The sequence below is a fragment of the Aspergillus campestris genome, assembly GCF_002847485.1.
Source record: "Aspergillus campestris IBT 28561 chromosome Unknown P168scaffold_2, whole genome shotgun sequence".
Lineage (NCBI taxonomy): Eukaryota > Fungi > Ascomycota > Eurotiomycetes > Eurotiales > Aspergillaceae > Aspergillus > Aspergillus campestris.
In genome coordinates, this window is record NW_020194337.1 from 1,362,772 (window position 1) to 1,380,228 (window position 17,457).

The window sequence follows — 17,457 nt, forward strand, 5'->3', positions numbered from 1 at the left end:
GGGGTAGGATAGGAATTAAGGGTGAATTGGAGGGGAGAAAGGGATAGACGGGGAGTGACTCCTTGGCGCCTGGGAAAACAGGCCAACAATCACCAACACAGACAACTACCTAGTTAACTATTTCCTCCCACTCAATAGAATGCTCAAAAGCTGACGTCACACCGTGAAATAGAAAGGACCGTCTGATTCAGTCTGCACGACGCGAAGAAGTTACACGTGGGGTGTGTGAAATGAGTGAAGAGGGCAGGGACATTCCTCTAATATGAACACAGGGGGTTTCACCGTTTCACCTAGGTATGGGCGGGCTATGGGCACTGTGAATGCTCCCGCGGGGGGGAACAGGGTAAGAGGGCACGCTCGTGGATTCTCACCCTCTCTCCACATTCTTCGCGGTGAATTACACAGGGGCCTGTGCCGGATTTGGGATGGAACATTCACTGAGATCAGACAGGGCTGGAATGGATGGATGGGTCCTTGGAGGGTGGTGTCTCCTGGAATCCCCAGCTGAGGATTCTTCTATACGATATTCTTCTTCTATAACTTCTTGATCTTGTCTTCTTCCTAAGGATTGATTGTCCATCTTCATATTGATCTGCCCTGGTAACAGAACGCGTCTGTGGAAGCTTGGAGAGCTAGCTTACTACCAAGAACTCACTGCACGATCTCAACGTGGATTGATTGAAGCCCCGAGCAGATCAACAATGAAGTGTATCATTCTCCTTCTGGCTGTGCTCCTGCTCAGTATCCAGGCGACTGCGCTTCCTCGCGTCGTCGCCAGAGATGGGCCTTTCGATATTGTGATTGCGCTGGTCGACGAGGCCGGCAATCCTATCAAATACGTGACGGATGCTGCCAATGGCGTAAGTCAAGTCTCTCTCGCACATGGCATGGAAACTCGAAGTATCTAACGGTAAAAACAGATCTTGTCTCAGTTCCAGCCCAAGCCGAAGCCCGACCCTAAGCCTGCCCCGAAACCCGATCCCAAACCCGCCCCCAAGCCAGACCCCAAACCAGAGGAGACCAAACCCAACACCGAAGCCCGCGTCCCCCACGGTATCTCCTACAGCCCCTACAACGCAGACGGGACCTGCAAGTCCCAATCCCAAGTCAACGCCGACATCGCGCGCATCCAACCCCAATACGCCTTCGTCCGCATCTACGGCGTCGACTGCGACCAAACACACACAGTAACAACCGCCGCCCGGAAACACAACATGCAAGTCTTCGCCGGCATCTACGACCTCCAAGACTACTCCTCCAGCCTGCAAACCCTCATCAAGGCCGCCTCATCCGACTGGTCCACAATCCACACCATCTCCATCGGCAACGAGCTCGTCAACCGCGGCCAAGCCACCCCGCAACAAATGGTCCAAGCCCTACAGCAAGCGCGCGACACGCTCCGACCCGCAGGCTACAAAGGCCCCATCGTAACAGTCGACACCTTCTCGATGCTCCTCGCGCACCCCGAGCTGTGCACCGCGTCCGACTACTGCGCCGCGAACTGCCACGCTTTCTTCGACGCAACACAGTCGGCGGCTGGCGCGGGCGCCTACGTCGCGGGCAAGGCGGGGGAGATCTCGCGCAAGGCGGGCGGGAAGCGCGTTGTGATCACCGAGTCGGGGTGGCCGCATGCTGGGCAGGCGAATGGGAAGGCTGTGCCTTCTGTGGAGAATAATCGGGCCGCTGTGCAGAGCCTGAGGGAGAGCTTTCGTGGGAATCCGGCGGATTTGGTCCTGTTTTCGGCGTTTGATGATGCTTGGAAGAAGGATGGGGAGGGCACGTTTGGGGCGGAGAGATTTTGGGGGATTCATGGGCTGTAGTCTCCTTTCTTCTTCTTCTTCTTCTTCTTCTTCTTTCTCTCTGTCTCTGTTTTTCTTTCTTGGAGGGAAAGAAAGAAAGATGGACAAAAGCTGTGCTTTTACTTTACCTTCCTTTACCTTCTTCTGTGCCTAGTTTCGGCATTCTCGTTCATGTATTTAGTTTAGTTCTTTACTTTACTTGACTTGGGAGACGAATCATTAACCTGTATAGTGACCAACTGACTAGCCGTGGTCCAGTCTATGATTTTGATATTTGTAGAACAAAAGTAAATCTTGGAGTATAAAAGTAAATGAAGTGGTACCTTGATTATCGACCTGGTCTAGACTGAAATTGGAGGAAAGTAGGAAAGTAGAAAGAAAGTAGAAGATAGAAGCAAGTAAGAATAATGCCTAGCTATGCCAAGTAAATGAATAATAATGATAATAATGATGATAACCCACCGATGCAAGAAAAATAAATAATTACTATTGATCAGAAAGATAAACAAAACCCAACAAGAAAGCAAGCACGCCGTTATGCGGTGTGTATTATAAGATGCATGCATGCGTTCTGCATGTCAACGTCCAGCTCCATCGTTGATCGACACGTTCTGCACCGCTTCCTCCACACTGACTTTTGCTTCATCCGGAGGATGGGTGTTGTTCGGCGTGGTTGGGCTGTCCGCCCCGTCCTGTCGGATGCTGCCTGCTCGCCATCTGCGCGTCTTGGGCGGCTCGGGCTTCTGCCCGTGTCTGCCGGGTGTAGACGGCGTCTGTGGGAGGCTGTGCTGCTGTCGCGAAGGGCTCGTCACGGGCGTGCAGTGGCTTGAGAAGTGTTGCACGGCTGGATGCGCGGATCGGCGCGGGGGCGGCACCGCGGGCGGGGGATTGGAGGCGGAGCGGCGGGCGTGTCCTGGTACCGGCGGCGGCGCCAGGGTACTTGCCGCGGAGTACCGGCGATCTCCGTGGGCGTGTAGGTGCGCGCTGGGGAATGGGGACGGGGATGCCGGGGTAATGGGGCTGGGAGGGATGGACGATTCCTCCGGGATGCGGTGGGCGTTGGCGGCGTCTTCATCTTCGACGTGGGTTCGTCGCCCGCGCCAGCGTCGTGCTTTGGGCGGGAGGGGCTTGACCTTGGGCTTGACGACGGTGTGAGTGGGCCGGTTTTCGGGGCCGTAGTTGTCGTTGCGGCTCGGGGTGATTATGCCGGGTTTCTCGTGCTGCGTGGCCACCTCTTGGACGCTGAGGGACGAGGACGAGCCTTGCTCCAGCTGCATGCCAAGCCGCTGCGCCTGGCTGGGCTTGCGGTCCGCGTACGGCGTCGATGATCCGTTGGGTCGTGTTGGAGACTGGGCGTCAGAAGAACTGCCGCTGGACGAGTGGGTTTGCGAAGGTTCCAGCGGTGTGCCGATCTCGCTCGTGTCTGGGACGGAGTCTTTCCTCTGTGCCGCCTGCTTCTGAGCCTCGTCCGTCTCGCGAAGCCAGTCGACCGTGGCGCAGCGCGCAACGAGCCGCCGTGTTGTTTCGTCCACCTCGTCGAAGTGCATGATCTTCTCGTGGTCGACCTCGCCCGCGGTCGTGGGCAGCTGGCCCCTGACGAGAATGCTGAGCATTCTGTGAAGTTCGTCCCGCTTGTAGAACGGGGGGTTTCTCAGTTGGGTATGCGCCAGCAACGGGTACAGCACGCGGAGGTAGGTGTGTCGCAGCGCCGCCGCCTCCTCGGGGAGGTCCAGCAAGTTGCGGATGAGGATGTCCACGAGGACGTGGAGATCGTTCGTATAAAAGTACTCGTATGTGCTGGGGGTCGTGAATATTAAGTAGAGGAGTTTGAGGGTCAAAAGCTGAAGAGAAGTTTCGGCTGGGACTGTTAGAACCTTGCTTGGAGGAATTCAATCAGGAGACCGGGACATACCTTCTCGATTAATGAGGAGGATGATGTTCTCGCCAAAGGTCTTGTAGAGATTGCCGTTCATAGACAGGACTTTGATTACTCGGTTGGTCAAGGTGGTTGACGACCGTTCGCTGATAGGATCGTGGGCCGAGATCATGAATTGCTCGTTTAACACCAACTGCATAATGAGCCTCTGCACCAAGCGCACCGGACTGCCTGTCAACACTTACCAAAACACGAATGACCGGATAGTGGTACGGATCGTTGACATCGTACGAGAGATTTTCGATGATATTGAAGAGACCCTTGATGAAGTCATCGTCCACGAGTACTGTCACCTCGTTAATCATGATCTCCCACCGCCATTATCAACCAAGGAACCTACCCAGGTCTTCCACCTTGATGCGCTGAACGCGGGACATTTCATACAGCAAGTCCATCAGGAGTCGATGGAGCCCAGCTCCATCGTCACCCATAGCCTTACCCTGCGCCTGGAGAAGCTCCATCAACCGCGGAAAGGCGCACTCCTCATTCATCATGCGGAAGACGATCTCATTCTGCTGGCCGTCGAAGAGAAGATACGAGGTGATCAGGAGGAGAGTGTTCGGGTCGTCGTCCTGGGAAAGGATCGAGTTGTCAGCACAAAGGTTCGGTTGGCGCAGGAGGGATTGGCTGTCGCTGGTCGTACCTGCAAGAGGCCATAGATCATCTGTCGGCGCACATAGTCGCCATGGTGAGCGAAGATGCTCGACGTGAGTAGCTTGTAGGAACAGCGCGAAACGGCCAGCGCGGAGCGGAGATATTCATCTGGAGGTGGTCAGGGGATATTGATCGAGAAGACGGAGATATTATCGAGCCGGAGACGATCTGAAGGACAGGACGGACCTCTGTAATGGGCAGCCAGACTCAAATAGTTCCGCAGGGCATCGTCGATGCTGTCTTCGGAGGAGCAAGGGGTGGAAACAATCTCTTGGATTTCTACGCCAGTCAGCTTCTGCATACAGATTTAAGCAACCAAAGTAAAGTCCAAGCGAAGAGAGACGAAAGAAGCAAGGAAGGGCATGTAGATCGTTTGCTAATTGGACTGACCATCCCAGAACTGGTGTTCGGAGTCGACCACCATCTCCATTGCCCACGGTCGATCGGCGTCTTCGTCGTCGGATGAGTTGGACCGTGACACTCATCCCGGGATGTGTCTGACCAGGGGTTGCAAAATAGGATGACTGGAGGGGGGTAATTAGACAAGGAGAAGGAGGGAAAGAAGAGAAAGGAGGGGAGATGAAGGTGAAGCCGAAGAAGATGATGATGATGTAGTGACCAAAGCACCATAACAAATCAAGCGGGAGTCGCTCGACCCACACTAACCCTATCGGGTTAGCCTCATCTGTCTATACTCTCCGTCTATTTACTTCTTCTCTTCTTCCTCCACTTCTTTTGACAACTACACCTATACACCTGTTGAATTTGTTATTTCTGTATTCTAAACAGGTGAAAGAATGTGATCCTATCTGCGAGAGATTGGGAAGGACGGCAGACAAGACACTGCTACCTTCTACAGGAGATACCATCCACACCACCAAGACGAACGACTAGTCAATCGCTCTATGATGGCGCAGGTTTAGGATCTGATTGCATTCGATTATGGATGAGGTATTGCTTAACAATACAGCAATCAATGGTTGTGGTCATGATCCACCCGCACAGGTCTCTTTAAAGGAGTCTCAGTCAAGTCACCTCCAGTCCTTCTTCAAGGCTTCCATACTTGGCAAACAACCATTCGGACAGATAATTATCATGTGGACACCAGGGTTTTTGCTTTGCCGCGCGGGGCAGGACTCCTGCCCCCTTGACTATGTACGTCGATTTCAGGTCCAACAGCTGCTTCTCCTCCAGCTTGGAACCGCCCTGCACCCGAGGCACGGCCATGGAGTGCTGGTGGTCCGCCATCGATCGCAGCAGACGACAGACCAGACGCATCTTGACGTCGACCCCGAGCGTCCACGAAGCGTTGGTGTATCCGGTAAGCATGACCATATTCGGAAGGTCCTGCAACATCGCCCCGTTCCACGTGTACTTCTCCGGCAAAGGGTATTCCTCGTCGTCAACATAAAACGACGCACCCCCGGCCATCTGCAACCGCATGCCCGTGGCTGTCACAATTATATCCGCCTCCAGCTTCTTCTCGGAGTCTAGGATGATACCGTCGGCAACCACCTCCCGGATCTTGCCCGTCTCGACATCCCCACGGCCCGAGTGCAAGCTGGCAAAGAAGTCTCCGTCCGGACAGATGCATAGCCGCTGCTCCCAGGGGTTGTACTTAGGATCGAAATGCGGACTGTAGGGGATATGTGGGGGGAGTCTGTTTGAAACGATCCACCGGAACAGCCAGCGCGTAAAGCGGGGAAACGTCTGGCAGAAGAGCACCGTCAGGCGCGAGGTGACGATCCACTTAGCACGTTTGAGTCTGTGAGCCACTCGGGGGGAAAACAAGGCGTCTACAGTCGTGCGTGTGTTCTTGTTTGCCATGGGCAGGATATACGTCGGACTGCGCTGCAGCATCGTGACCTTGGCTGCCTTCTCCACCAGACGAGGCAGCAGCGTCACGGCCGTAGCACCACTACCGACGATGACAACCTGTTTATTGTCGTAGTCCAGATTCGCAGGCCAGAACTGCGGGTGGACAACTTGGCCCTCAAACCGATCCAGACCGGGAATAGAAGAATCCAGCGGCTTGTCATAGTCGTAGTACCCAGTGCCCAGGATGATGAACCGCGTGATATATAGAACTAGCTGGCCCTGGTGGTCCACCAAGAGCGTCCAGAGGTTCTCGGTGGAAGACCAATGATAGGAAAGTACCCGATGCTGGAACACGACATGGCGGTCGATGTCATATTGAGCCGCCGCACGGCGGATATAGTTTGCAACGGACACTCCGTCCGCAATGGGGTTATATGCATCCCAGGGAAACCACGAGAAGCCAAAAGTGAATAGGTCCGAGTCAGAGCGCACACCAGGGTAGCGGAACAGATCCCAGGTGCCTCCGATGGCGTTGCGGGCCTCGAGGATGGCGTACGGGTGATCCGGCAGCTCAGATTGCAGACGGTAGGCGGCGTTGATACCAGCGATGCCAGCACCGACGATGATCACGGAATAATGATGCGTCTCCATGGTGGTGTGTTTAGGGCAAGACAGGGTGGATGATGAGGTTGGAGGACCCAATTTACTTCACCTGCTCAGGGAAGACTTACAGACGGCCTGCAGGTGCCTGCCTATATCGCAGCTACCCTATTGGAAAACCACCAAGTCTGCTCGTCACTGCCTTGTCAACCAATTGAGTCATGCTAATGGCAAGTGCGGTCTTTCCTCTCTTCACGGAAAGAACGATGTGGAACATTGCTTTGCATTCGAAGGAGTGACGCAAAGAAAAGGCACATAGAGGGTGTCCTACACAGGAGACCAACCCTGATGTGCCATCGTCCACCCACATGACCAAGAAACCAAGGGACCATACAATATGGGAATAGAATACATAAAAGAGACATCTCAAGAGGAACCGTGTCCAGCACCGCGAACCAACCAGAGACATAATATGAACAAAGAACCAGGTCAGACAATCCATCAGGCAACGAAACTTCCCAGCACCTTCCCACTCCGCTTCTTTATCGGAAGAAACTGAATCTATAATGAAGATTGGTAAGTATCTATCTAACAAGATCTAGGGAAGGAGAGAGAAAATATAAGGGAGAGAGAAAGAAGAAAACAAACCTCGTATCGCTTAAATGGTCCCTCATAGACTTCTCCAGGCTGAATAGTCGCCGACTCCCCCAAGCACTTGTTTTTGCCTGTATCATCAACGAGACCCTGGTAGACGGTGACAGCGAAATCTCCCGGGACGCCCTTGACGAAACGGACTTCCTCGCCGTTGGACAGGTCGGCGCATTTGACAACGTTGCGGCCGCTGGCAAGGTCTTCGTATTGATCGGGTTTAGGGGGTTTGGCATCGTCTGCCTTAGTCTTATAACCTCGGAGGGACCATGATCCTTCGCCTGAGTCGGAGTCTGCGGTGACTAGGGGGACGAGGGCGAGGGGGAGGAGGATGAGGCTTGAGAGGTGCATATTGTTTTATAGTCTTCCTTGATCGGTTGATTAATCTTAGGAGAATGGATGGAATGATGAACTTGAGTAAGTACACAACCCTGACCACAGGAGACAAAAATATATTTATAACTATCTACCCATGCAAAACCGCCCCTCAAGGCTGGCCTCCACGGCCGAAAAAAAAGTACAAAATAAATACCATCCCGCTAACATAGGACAAGGCTGGCTGCGCCTCGAGAATAAGCAAGACTACCAACGGCTCCCATACTCAACTCTAGCTTGCCCCACGACCTGAACGGACCCAGTCAATCACAGACGGGAACAAGCCCTCGGTCTATCACATTTCACATCTAAGCGTTTCACCAAAATAAGTACCTAGTCTGGCTCGGGCCAACAGCTTGTCGAGAGAGGCCTATAGAGAGGACCCAAGCCGTGAGCGGGATGGGCGAAGGAAGGCCTAGCGTCACGATTGTTCCCCTAAATATACACTCTCGGACAAAGAAGCAGGCACCATCAATCCATGCGGGTAGCCATAAGGAGTACGCCACCAGGGATGTAATCCTAGGCAGTTAATCAATTCAAATAAAGAAGATCAGTGTGTATATCTGAGGTGGAAGGGGGTCAAAAGTTCAGGTGAAAGTCACTAAGCCTAACAAAGAGGTCATGTGATGTTTCTTCTGTTCATGTCAAGTGGGTCTTGAAATACATGTTATTATAGAGATTTCTTGACAGTTATAATTTCTGAAGACTAGGTTAGAACTGTTTAAAAACGATTTAAAAGCTAGTTTCTTGAAAAGAAGTAGAGACAAAGTATAAAAAGAATATAGGCAGGGAAACAGGTGAGAGAGCAGGGAGAGAGACCCGAAGAAGACCTGGGAAGAATCAGGGAGAGAGGCCCAAGAAGAGGCCCGGGAGAGAACAGGGAATAATCGAGAAGAGAAAGAGAAGTCGTCTGGCAGGGTGCCTGGGAGGAAGATAGGAAGAGAGATGTATAGGACGAAAACAGTGGAGAAAGGAAAATGCTTTTGACTTGATCATGTAACATGATCGAAACAGGTTTAGGCAGTGCAGGCCCAGTTTCATCTCAATGACACTACAAAGACAGAAGAACGTCCTCCAATCTAGCATACCCGATACGCAATAGCCAGTTGAAGGTCTCATCTTCAAACTATTCATAGCATCGAACATGACTGGCTAGCCGACTGTGTGCTGTACTCTAGTCGCAAGATCGGCGCCATCTCTCAGCCCGCTTGATCAAACCGCTATAAGCATCAATGCAGGCTGTGTCTCCTGTTAGTGCAAGATCGGCGCTGTTTCCCAGCTCGCTCGACCAAACCGCTATAATCACTAATGCAGGCTGCCGTAGGTGCCATTGGTCAGTTTGTCCGTTTTTGGAACTTGTGATCCTGACTCGATTATAACCACTGTTATAACACCCTTACCATGACAGCCTTTCACTCTCATTTACCTACTATCTACGGAGTACCTAAACAACGAACCAGTCAACCATATCATACAACCCAACAAGAAAACCAGACAGATATTCCACCTTTAAATCACTACCAAGTAATAAAAAATAGAGAGAAAAAAAAAGAAAGAAGGCTGGGCATGACAAGTAAAACCCCACAGCCGTCAGACAGTCAGCCCTGAGAAAACCGCTAACCCTACTTGACATTGACGTACATTGGTAGTCTGCGCCTTACGCCTGTCCATCCTCAGCCTCGTTCGCCTGCTCTTCCCTCTTCTTTTGAGTAGATTCATGTATACATACTAGGTAGTTGAATGAATCAGAAAAATAGATCCTGTACGGTTGGAATAAACCATGATAATGCTTATAGAACAGAATATACACCCCCACCCCGTAATCTACCATGCAAGGTACATACAATACCCGAAAAAAAATAAATAAAGCCATACCCGCTCATAAGCAATCCATATCCTTTTCATCATCAGTAGTAAGTAAACAATAAACATCATGTGCGTGAACTCGTTGGTGTTGATGTAGATTTTTCATGATTCTACACCGCTGGACGAGATAGCCCTGACTCCCTGAGAAAGATTCATGAGGACGTTGAGCTGGGTCGTTTGAGGGGGTGGGCTTCTGTGTTTCTGTGAGATGTCAGTTGTCAATTCTTTGCTTTCCCTTGAGAAAAAGAAATGGAGAAAAAAAGGAAAGAGAGAAGGGGAATGGGAATGGGAACATACAAAACATAATCATCCAAACTCACAACCCCCGGATCACAAAACAGCAAATAGAAATACTTCAACGTCTCGGCGAGCCAAAACGACTCCATCTCATCCAGCAGCACCGGATCCGTAACGGTGACATCGCTAATCGCCGAGTGCGCGATCCCTGTTCTTGTGATCTTGGAGACCGCTTCGAACATCTTCCACCCGCGCTCGCGCCAGTACTCGTCGCCCGTTAGTCGGAACATGATGAATACGGACTCGATCGCCTCGGGACGAAGCTTGTAGAGACGGGAGGTGATGCGTGTTACGCCGGGTGGGAGGTGTTCGCTTGTTATGCGCGAGGATACGTATGCTTGGTGGGATGGTGGTTCCTCTGAGCTTTCCTCGGGTGATGAAGATGACGATGAGGATGATGATGATGACGACTCGGGTGACTCGTGGGTTGGGATGTCAGTTGGTCGGCGTTTGGGTTGAGCGACGACGTGCCAGCGTTTGCTATTTCTCAAGCCGACGCTGCCTGGCTTCTTTGGCCCTTCTTTTTGCTGCTCCTGTGGGGGTGGTGGTGGACGGGCGAGTCGCTGCTCCATGTAGGGATCTAACGCGCTGTGATAAGCGGTCTCGTCCCACGGGCAGGTTTGCGGATCTTTGCAGGGGACAAGGTCGAACCGCTCCGGCATGATGCCAGTCTTAGTCGCCTGGTAAGCCCACACGCAGCCGTCCGTCAGCTTGCGGGCGAGATCCATGTCACTATCAATGCCGAACAGCTTCGCGCCGATGGCGACCATGCCGCCTGCAAAGCATGACAGGTGCGTGCCCTCGTACTTGTGTTTCATCTGGTCTGGTGTAGCGTGGGAAAGCGGCGTCGACAGGCTCACGGACGCTAGGAAGCGCACGTCGGTTGTGCCCTTGGCCATGGGCCGGAAGACGAGGTGCTTGCGCGCGGCGGTCATGGCCTTTTCGTACATGGTCTGATACTGCGGGTTCAGGCCGCCTAGCAGCATGTGCTCCTTTGGTAGGTACTCGTATGTTGAGTCGGCTAGCGCCCCCATCCCGAAGGTGTCGAACTCTGTCGCCGGGCTGCGGAGGCTGTCCTTGCAGTTTGCGTCTGCGTCTGCGTCTGCGTTCGCTTCTGGCAGCGCCCTGCTTTCTAGTCGTACGGCGTCGGAACCTGGTGTCTCCGTGCGGGAAGCGTCATGCGACTTGAAGTAGTTGGTGTAACTTTCTAGGTCCGAGGGTAGCGCCTTTGCGCCTGTGTCTGAAGTAGAGCCTGTGTCGGAGGTAGAGATCTCTGGATCCTGCGGGGCCTTGGCTGTGGCTGCCTTGCACCCCGACGCGTCCACCTTGATCGGCCACAGACCCGGCAGTTTCGTCGAGTCCTGCATTTTCTCCAGTTCGTTCGTGATGCGCGCAATGGCGTCATAGTACTTGTCTTCCTTGGTTAGTTGCGCCAAGCGCGTGAACTCCACCGACAGAGAGCCGAGCTCTGCCAGAACGGCCTTCGCATCCGCGCTGTGCGGCTTGGAGGTGTAGTTCCTGCAAATACAAATACACCAATTAGCAACACCGCACACCTGACCACCCCAAAGATATACTGCTTACGGCGCCCAATTGTAAAACAGAGCCGGCATCCGATTAGGCGTATCAAACGCGCCGATCAGAATCTCCGCCAGCTCTTTAGCCTTATCGAGGAGCACCGGATACCGATGTTCCGACACATCGTACGCCCCCAGCAGACCCCCCAAGTAGCGAATGACCGTCTCAAACATGGGGATGTCCTTGCGCCTGCACGTCGTAAAGTCAATCATCTTGACACGATCCACCGCAATGACGAACTCCTCGCGCAATTCCATGATCCACAGCGTGTCAAGCGTATCCACCAACGTGGCGCCCCAGCCGTTGAACGGATCGCGCGAACCCCCACGGACGGGGGTGACCTCGTCGTGGCCCATGGCGGCGACCTTGTACCCGTTCCAGGCGTGCACGAAGGTCTCTTTGATTTGGGATAGACGCTGTAGGCGCTTCATTTTATCATGGGACGACTCGTCTTTGAATGTCGCTTGTAGCTTGGGGAGTTGGCGGGGTTGGTCGTTTGGGAGCTTGATTAGCTCTTCTGCGGCGAGTGGGAAGTGCTCGCGCGGTTTCGTCCAGTGTGCTGCTGGCCGGCTCGACTCGGGTGACTCGACCTCTAGTCGGCCTTTGGCGAAGGAGCCATGCTCCGTGTCGGGGGCGTTCGGCCAGTAATCCTTGTCTTTGCCTGGCTCTGCGGGGGACGCATCGGGGTTCTTCTCTGCGGGCGATTCCACGGAGGCGGTGTCGGTGTCGGTGTCGGTGTCTAGTTTGCTGGGGCGATCCTCTGGTTGTTGGAACAGGCCGGGACCGGACTGGAAGTCGTGCGACAGTGGAGGAGGAGGGGGAGGAGGGGCGAGAGGGGCCTGCGGCGACAGCGGAGCTTGCTGGAGCTTGTTTGCGTTGACGTGGGGACGTAGGGAGAAGGGAAAGCGCTTGGTGTTTGCTGAGGGTGGAGCGCGAATAATGTCGTATGGAATCGGGTGTTCGCGAGAGCGCGTAAAGTGGATTAGGGTCAGGATTAGGATGGTAGCTAAGACCAGGAGGATACGGTAGCGACGGGCTCGAATCATGATGTTCGTCTAGAGAGAGTTAGGTGGACGTAGTTTCGGTAGGAGTAGGTCTTACTATTTGGTTATTATTATTATCTCATTACCTAGGTATAGAGTAATCCTCAGTCAATCAAGAATCAATAAGATGAGGATAGATAGAGCATGGTGGGGAGAACCCAGCTCTGTCAACGAGAGAGAGAAAGAAAGAAAAAAAAAACAAAGTCAGCCCGACTCAAATCATCAAAACAAAGAGATGAAGAGAAGTGAAGTGAAGTGAAGAAGAAAAGAAAACAAAGTGAGAAAGAAGAAGAGAAAAGAAAGACCCAACAACCAACTAGTCCCCCAGCCAAGCCCGTCTAGACCGCAAAACCGTCTCTCTATTAGGCTTAGGCATGTGGTATGTACCTCTGTATATCAGATGGAGACTATAACTACTATGTTACTATCTGACAACAACAAGCTTGGATCCAATTGAATACCGGATCGCTGCCAGATGTGGATCCTCCTGCAGGAATGATAATCCATTATTTGCCTAGTTCCTGGTGATGCATCATTCCTTTTGCTCACCTCTACTTTGCTGGACAGAGTTGGGTTAGGGTGGTTTTTAACACTTCCTGAGTTTCTGTGCAAAATTTTGGATCCTGGTTTGGGCTGGGCTGGGCTGGGCTGGCCAAGGCAGGGGGGTGTTAGATTCGTCTGGCTTTGGCTTTGTTTACGCGCCAAGGGCAAACATTCCCCTCTTCCAAAGGATGCCTGGAGAAAAGAACGGTAGATAGGTAGGTGTATGATCGTTAAATTCAATAATAAACTATTAGAGACCCACGGTCGTCCGTCCCCGGTGGTCTTTGTTCACCTTCTGGAACTGCTGGATCAGTCCCAATACCCCTGCCCCGCCGGTGATCGCATCGACTTCCTCCCCTTCGTCCCCCTCGTGCGTTTCCTCTCCCATGAGGTTCACCCGCCATGACTCCCCCAGATTGCTACCGCTGGCGCCGACCCCGCCCCCGCTGGATCCCGTCCTGTGGTGGGGAGACCCCCCGCTGCCCCTCGCGGGTGGGGATTCATCGTCATCCTCGATGGGACTCGACACTGTCGGCGCCGCGCGCGCGGGACGATACCGCGAATAAACCCCAGGGCGGTGGGAGGACCGGAACCCGGACGCAGAGGGCTGGTGGTGCGGGTCGAGGAGAATGGATGGCGCCGGAGACGCGTGGTCACCCACCCCCGAGGGCCCCGCGCGCGGTCCTAGGTATGACTGAGCACCGCCGGGGGGCGTGTGGCGCATCCGCGCGGGGTCTGGCCGCTCCCCCCAGTGACCCATGTCAGCCATCGACGGCGTTCCTAGGGTTGGAAACGCCGGGGGTGGGTGAAACTGGCGTCGGGTGGCTGGGTGACCGCCACGGTTATTGGCCCCGTAGTTGTCTAGAAACCCGTAGTACGACGCCAGCATCTTGCCGTCCTTGGTCGAGTAGTAGTCTCCGCGAAGGTCGGGTCCCCCTCGCACCCCTGGGGGTCCCTGGGGGATCACGTTGGTGCCCTTCTTGAAGTCGAACACCGCGAAGGAGCACAGGTACCCCATCCCGTCCACGTGCACCGTGAACTCCCGGAAAAAGTCAATGAGCCGGTCACTGGACTTGGGCAAGCTGAACCAGAGGATAAACGGCGTGAAGATCAGACTCAGGATCTCCTCTGCGAAGCTGACAATCTTCATCTGGAACAACGCGGCAAACTCTTTGCGCACGTCGTCACTGTGTAGCCGGCCTTTCCAGTGACTGGGGCAGTAGTGCGTAAAATCGATCACCTCCGATAGGGCAAACTCGGGGTCAAACACGTTGGTCTCTTCGGGGACCAGCCCGTTGGCGACGGCCCAGACGGACCCAAAGATACCCAGATAGAAGAGCACCGTCCGGTCCGGCGTGATCTCAAAGCCTAGGAACAGCTCCGGGTCCACCAGGGACGCCAGCGCCAGCACAGACGCCAAGGCACCGGCGACAAAGGCCACAAAGCCGGCAGCCTGGATGGTCTTGTCTTTGGGGAACTGGTCCAGATAGCGGTTGGCGAACGGATAGGACATGTTGATGCGGCGGTCAAACAGATGCCACAGCTCGTTGAACTCGCGGAACTTCCATTCGGCCAGCGCGGTGTACTGGCGAGATCCGATCCGAGACGGGTTCTTCTTGTACTCATTGAAGTAGCGGAAAAAGTAATGGATCATGAAATAGACGATGATGAACGGGGCGACGAAGACGTTCATGATGCCCGCAAAGATGAACCGTCGTCGCAGGCCCTCGCCCAAGGCCTTACGATGGGTGTCTTTCAGGAACAGAGTCCGCACCTGGCCCTGCTCATCAAACACGTAGTCCATCACACAAAGGTTGAGGTTCCATTCCAGCGTCCTCGAAAACAATGGGCGATTCCTGAAGAAAGGAATGGGCAGAGTGAGGTCTAGGATATCTTTGTTGATCAGTGCAATCAGATAATTCTCCTTGCGCATCAGCCGATTCGCAATGTCGTGGGCGTCCATGCGCTGTTTCGACTGACTGCCGATGTACTTGCGGTGTTTGGCGGACACAGTGCCAGCTGTCGCTGGGTTGGAGTCGCGCAGGGTCATCAGCCGGCTGACGACTTCCTGCCACGAGATCGTTTGGATTTCCGCATCCGTGATTCCGAGCAAGTAGTGGAAAAAGTCATGCATATGCTTTAGTCGTCGGAGGTCGAAGAGATACTGAAATGCCTTGCCGATCCAGAATAGTGTCAACAGCCAGAGTAGAAATGTCGACGACATGGACATCTTGTTGGTACATTTCTGGATCAGTATGTCGTCTAGTCGTCTACTTCCCCGAAACTCGCGATAATCGATGCAGTTGGTGAGGAACACCCCGAATCCCACGATGAACGCGAAGGTTCTGCCATCTGTTAGACCACCGGCCTCCTTGCAATTCGATTGATCGGGAGTCAGGGAAGCACATACAAGAGGTTCAGAAAACGGTTCAGCAATATAGACCAAATCCCATTCCCGGTAAAATACGAGTAGACGTCTTTCAAGAAATTGTCCAGGTTTTCTACGTTGGCCCACATCCACAGGGCCTTCTCTTTGGGGTCTACAGTCGCCATATTCGGAAGGCCCTGGGACCAGATCACTCCAGGACGACGTCTCCGCCGGTCGTCGTGGAGCGGCAGCCGTTCTCGGGCAGAATCCCAGTGAACTCGGTCATCCCGAGACGAGGGTCCAGCGACCAAGGGCTCTGGTACGTGGAGGTGATGGGGGCTGGGCGGAGGCGGCAGTCGGGACTTCAGGTCATCGTCATCGTGCCCTTCCACCAGTAGGGATGCCGGGACATCGTCATCCCCATCATCCGGGTCATGACGTGGCGACGCACCTCGCATCCACCGTGGTCGGCTGGGTTTGCGACGGCGAGAGCCCGCTTTCGACGGCCCCTCGCTGGATGTTCTTTGCGGGCTCCTTTGTGTCAGGAACGCATCGCTCTCGCTGGGCATGTCATCTCTCTCCGCCTCGGCCATGGCCTCCTCCAACTCATGATCGGTATATTGTTGCCTCGCTCCATCTTCGAATTCTAGTCCACCTCGTTCCTCCACGTCTAGATCCGAATCCGCATCGTGTTGTCGGATGGTCTCGTATACCGAGGGCGAGCCGTTCGGAGGGAGGAACCGTGATAGGATGTTGGAGGCCATCATCTTGAAGGTTACTCAAAGAATCTGATGCGACTACAGTCATACAGTAGAAATCAGTACGTAGCAAGCTTCACCCATAGCCCGAGTCAGAACTCAGAGAAGGGTCCAAGAGTAGGCCATGTGATGGCAAGCGATGTGGAACAACTCGACTCTCCTCTAAACCAGGCACATCTATGAATAGATCTAGATCCACAGGTCGGGGGGGGGGGGTATAGTATAGAAGACAGAAGAAGAGAAGTGAGGAAGTAAATCAGACAAGTAAAGAAGTAGATAGAAAACAAGATGAGGAGTCCAAGGCAGGTCGTTTGACCAGTCGAGGAGGTGAAGATGACCGGTCGAATGACACTGCTGGATGATAAGCTGCTTCTTGCCGCCCTATGATGCAAGGCGGTCAGCGCTGGCGCCGCTATCAGTGGTGCCTGAGGCTGCCACACAATCAGCTGATCTGGTACCGGAACAACGGTTGATCCTGTTCATCGCTCACGTGTTGTCACAGACTCTACTGCTATGTATGTACAGTGTTAACAGGGTAAGATACTGGAGATATTACTCGGTCGAGACGGAATACTTTTCCAAGCTACTCCGAATTGTCTCTGACGACACGAGTCAGGTCCAGGCGGATTGGACTTGCTCGGGATGAGCCGCCAACAGCCATCTTTCCAGTTGATTGGTGCCGTTGGTTCAGAGATCCTTCCCATCTATGGTTCGTGCGGGGTTCGTCTTCTCCCAATGCATCATTGTACCTTGGATAACACTATTCTTTCGTACCTTTGTCGAGAATCAAATCTCACCTGGTCTGCGGGTGATTGGCCTTCACGGACATGTAGGGATTGACTCCCTAGTGTTCGTCGAATTGTCGCCACATAACAATCGAGGGGGTGTGATCCGCTTTTCCCTCTTTTCTCTGAGAGGGAGAGGGGCAAGAGGAGAGAGAGGAGGGGCGGGGGGGTCTTTTTCCAAAAGGTGCATATTTTCGGAGTAGCCCCATAGCATCAAGTTTCTACCGACATGTCGGGTCACGAGCGCGGGATTTGAGCAGAACGGGGCTTAATATCTGCCGCTGTGTCGCCGCCCCTCGAGTGGCGTCAGCGATTGTGACAAAGATAGTGCGAGACCGCGAGGACGGCCGAAAGGGAAAAAAAAACCCACACAGACCACTAACTAGTGT

The 17,457-nt window shown here is 53.6% G+C and overlaps 7 protein-coding genes across 7 annotated transcripts; 2 read left to right on the forward strand and 5 right to left on the reverse strand.

Moving 5' to 3' along the window:
- Window positions 1-701: 701 nt before the first annotated feature.
- On the forward strand, window positions 702-1,820 carry scw4 (putative cell wall glucanase (Scw4); the record flags this gene model as incomplete). Its single annotated transcript, XM_024840898.1, has 2 exons — window positions 702-860; window positions 921-1,820. 2 exons carry the CDS (start codon window positions 702-704, stop codon window positions 1,818-1,820), a joined length of 1,059 nt encoding a protein of 352 aa, XP_024695960.1.
- Window positions 1,821-2,117: 297 nt separating this feature from the next.
- On the reverse strand, window positions 2,118-4,975 carry P168DRAFT_287858 (uncharacterized protein). The gene is made up of 7 exons (XM_024836662.1): window positions 4,780-4,975; window positions 4,576-4,668; window positions 4,379-4,497; window positions 4,076-4,307; window positions 3,921-4,021; window positions 3,712-3,868; window positions 2,118-3,657 (listed from the first exon to the last, which is right to left on the reverse strand). The coding sequence occupies exons 1-7, from the start codon at window positions 4,817-4,819 to the stop codon at window positions 2,378-2,380; spliced, it is 2,022 nt and encodes a 673-aa protein (XP_024695961.1). The 5' UTR covers window positions 4,820-4,975; the 3' UTR covers window positions 2,118-2,377.
- A 440-nt stretch (window positions 4,976-5,415) lies between these two features.
- P168DRAFT_231192 (flavin-containing monooxygenase) lies at window positions 5,416-6,858 on the reverse strand (the record flags this gene model as incomplete). The annotated part of the gene is made up of 1 exon (XM_024833268.1): window positions 5,416-6,858. The coding sequence occupies one exon, from the start codon at window positions 6,856-6,858 to the stop codon at window positions 5,416-5,418; it is 1,443 nt and encodes a 480-aa protein (XP_024695962.1).
- Window positions 6,859-7,247: 389 nt separating this feature from the next.
- On the reverse strand, window positions 7,248-7,851 carry P168DRAFT_287861 (uncharacterized protein). The gene is made up of 2 exons (XM_024836663.1): window positions 7,456-7,851; window positions 7,248-7,368 (listed from the first exon to the last, which is right to left on the reverse strand). The coding sequence occupies exons 1-2, from the start codon at window positions 7,804-7,806 to the stop codon at window positions 7,309-7,311; spliced, it is 411 nt and encodes a 136-aa protein (XP_024695963.1). The 5' UTR covers window positions 7,807-7,851; the 3' UTR covers window positions 7,248-7,308.
- Window positions 7,852-9,482: 1,631 nt separating this feature from the next.
- On the reverse strand, window positions 9,483-12,764 carry P168DRAFT_264360 (class I alpha-mannosidase 1A). The gene is made up of 4 exons (XM_024834855.1): window positions 12,673-12,764; window positions 11,578-12,626; window positions 9,994-11,511; window positions 9,483-9,897 (listed from the first exon to the last, which is right to left on the reverse strand). Exons 2-4 carry the CDS (start codon window positions 12,615-12,617, stop codon window positions 9,849-9,851), a joined length of 2,607 nt encoding a protein of 868 aa, XP_024695964.1. The 5' UTR covers window positions 12,618-12,626; window positions 12,673-12,764; the 3' UTR covers window positions 9,483-9,848.
- Window positions 12,765-13,407: 643 nt separating this feature from the next.
- atgI (autophagy protein ATG9) lies at window positions 13,408-16,292 on the reverse strand (the record flags this gene model as incomplete). Its single annotated transcript, XM_024833273.1, has 2 exons — window positions 13,408-15,502; window positions 15,568-16,292. 2 exons carry the CDS (start codon window positions 16,290-16,292, stop codon window positions 13,408-13,410), a joined length of 2,820 nt encoding a protein of 939 aa, XP_024695965.1.
- Window positions 16,293-16,466: 174 nt separating this feature from the next.
- On the forward strand, window positions 16,467-17,015 carry P168DRAFT_94689 (uncharacterized protein). Its single transcript, XM_024842231.1, has one exon. The coding sequence runs from the start codon at window positions 16,642-16,644 to the stop codon at window positions 16,927-16,929; it is 288 nt and encodes a 95-aa protein (XP_024695966.1). The 5' UTR covers window positions 16,467-16,641; the 3' UTR covers window positions 16,930-17,015.
- Window positions 17,016-17,457: the final 442 nt, after the last annotated feature.

Bases quoted from the DNA above. Each gene is read 5' to 3' on its own strand.
- P168DRAFT_287858 (XM_024836662.1), bottom strand. From the start codon at position 4,819: ATGGAGATGGTGGTCGACTCCGAACACCAGTTCTGGGATG. The intron at 4,308-4,378 runs GTACGACCAGCG...ATCCTTTCCCAG, and splicing joins TGATCTATGGCCTCTTGCAG to GACGACGACCCGAACACTCT. The intron at 3,869-3,920 runs GTAAGTGTTGAC...CTCATTATGCAG, and splicing joins ATCCGGTCATTCGTGTTTTG to TTGGTGTTAAACGAGCAATT.
- P168DRAFT_287861 (XM_024836663.1), bottom strand. From the start codon at position 7,806: ATGCACCTCTCAAGCCTCATCCTCCTCCCCCTCGCCCTCGTCCCCCTA. The intron at 7,369-7,455 runs GTTTGTTTTCTT...TCTTCATTATAG, and splicing joins GACCATTTAAGCGATACGAG to ATTCAGTTTCTTCCGATAAA.
- P168DRAFT_264360 (XM_024834855.1), bottom strand. From the start codon at position 12,617: ATGATTCGAGCCCGTCGCTACCGTATCCTCCTGGTCTTAGCTACCATC. The intron at 11,512-11,577 runs GTAAGCAGTATA...TTGTATTTGCAG, and splicing joins CTGTTTTACAATTGGGCGCC to GAACTACACCTCCAAGCCGC. The intron at 9,898-9,993 runs GTATGTTCCCAT...GACATCTCACAG, and splicing joins AGTTTGGATGATTATGTTTT to AAACACAGAAGCCCACCCCC.
- P168DRAFT_94689 (XM_024842231.1), top strand. From the start codon at position 16,642: ATGATAAGCTGCTTCTTGCCGCCCTATGATGCAAGGCGGTCAGCGCTG.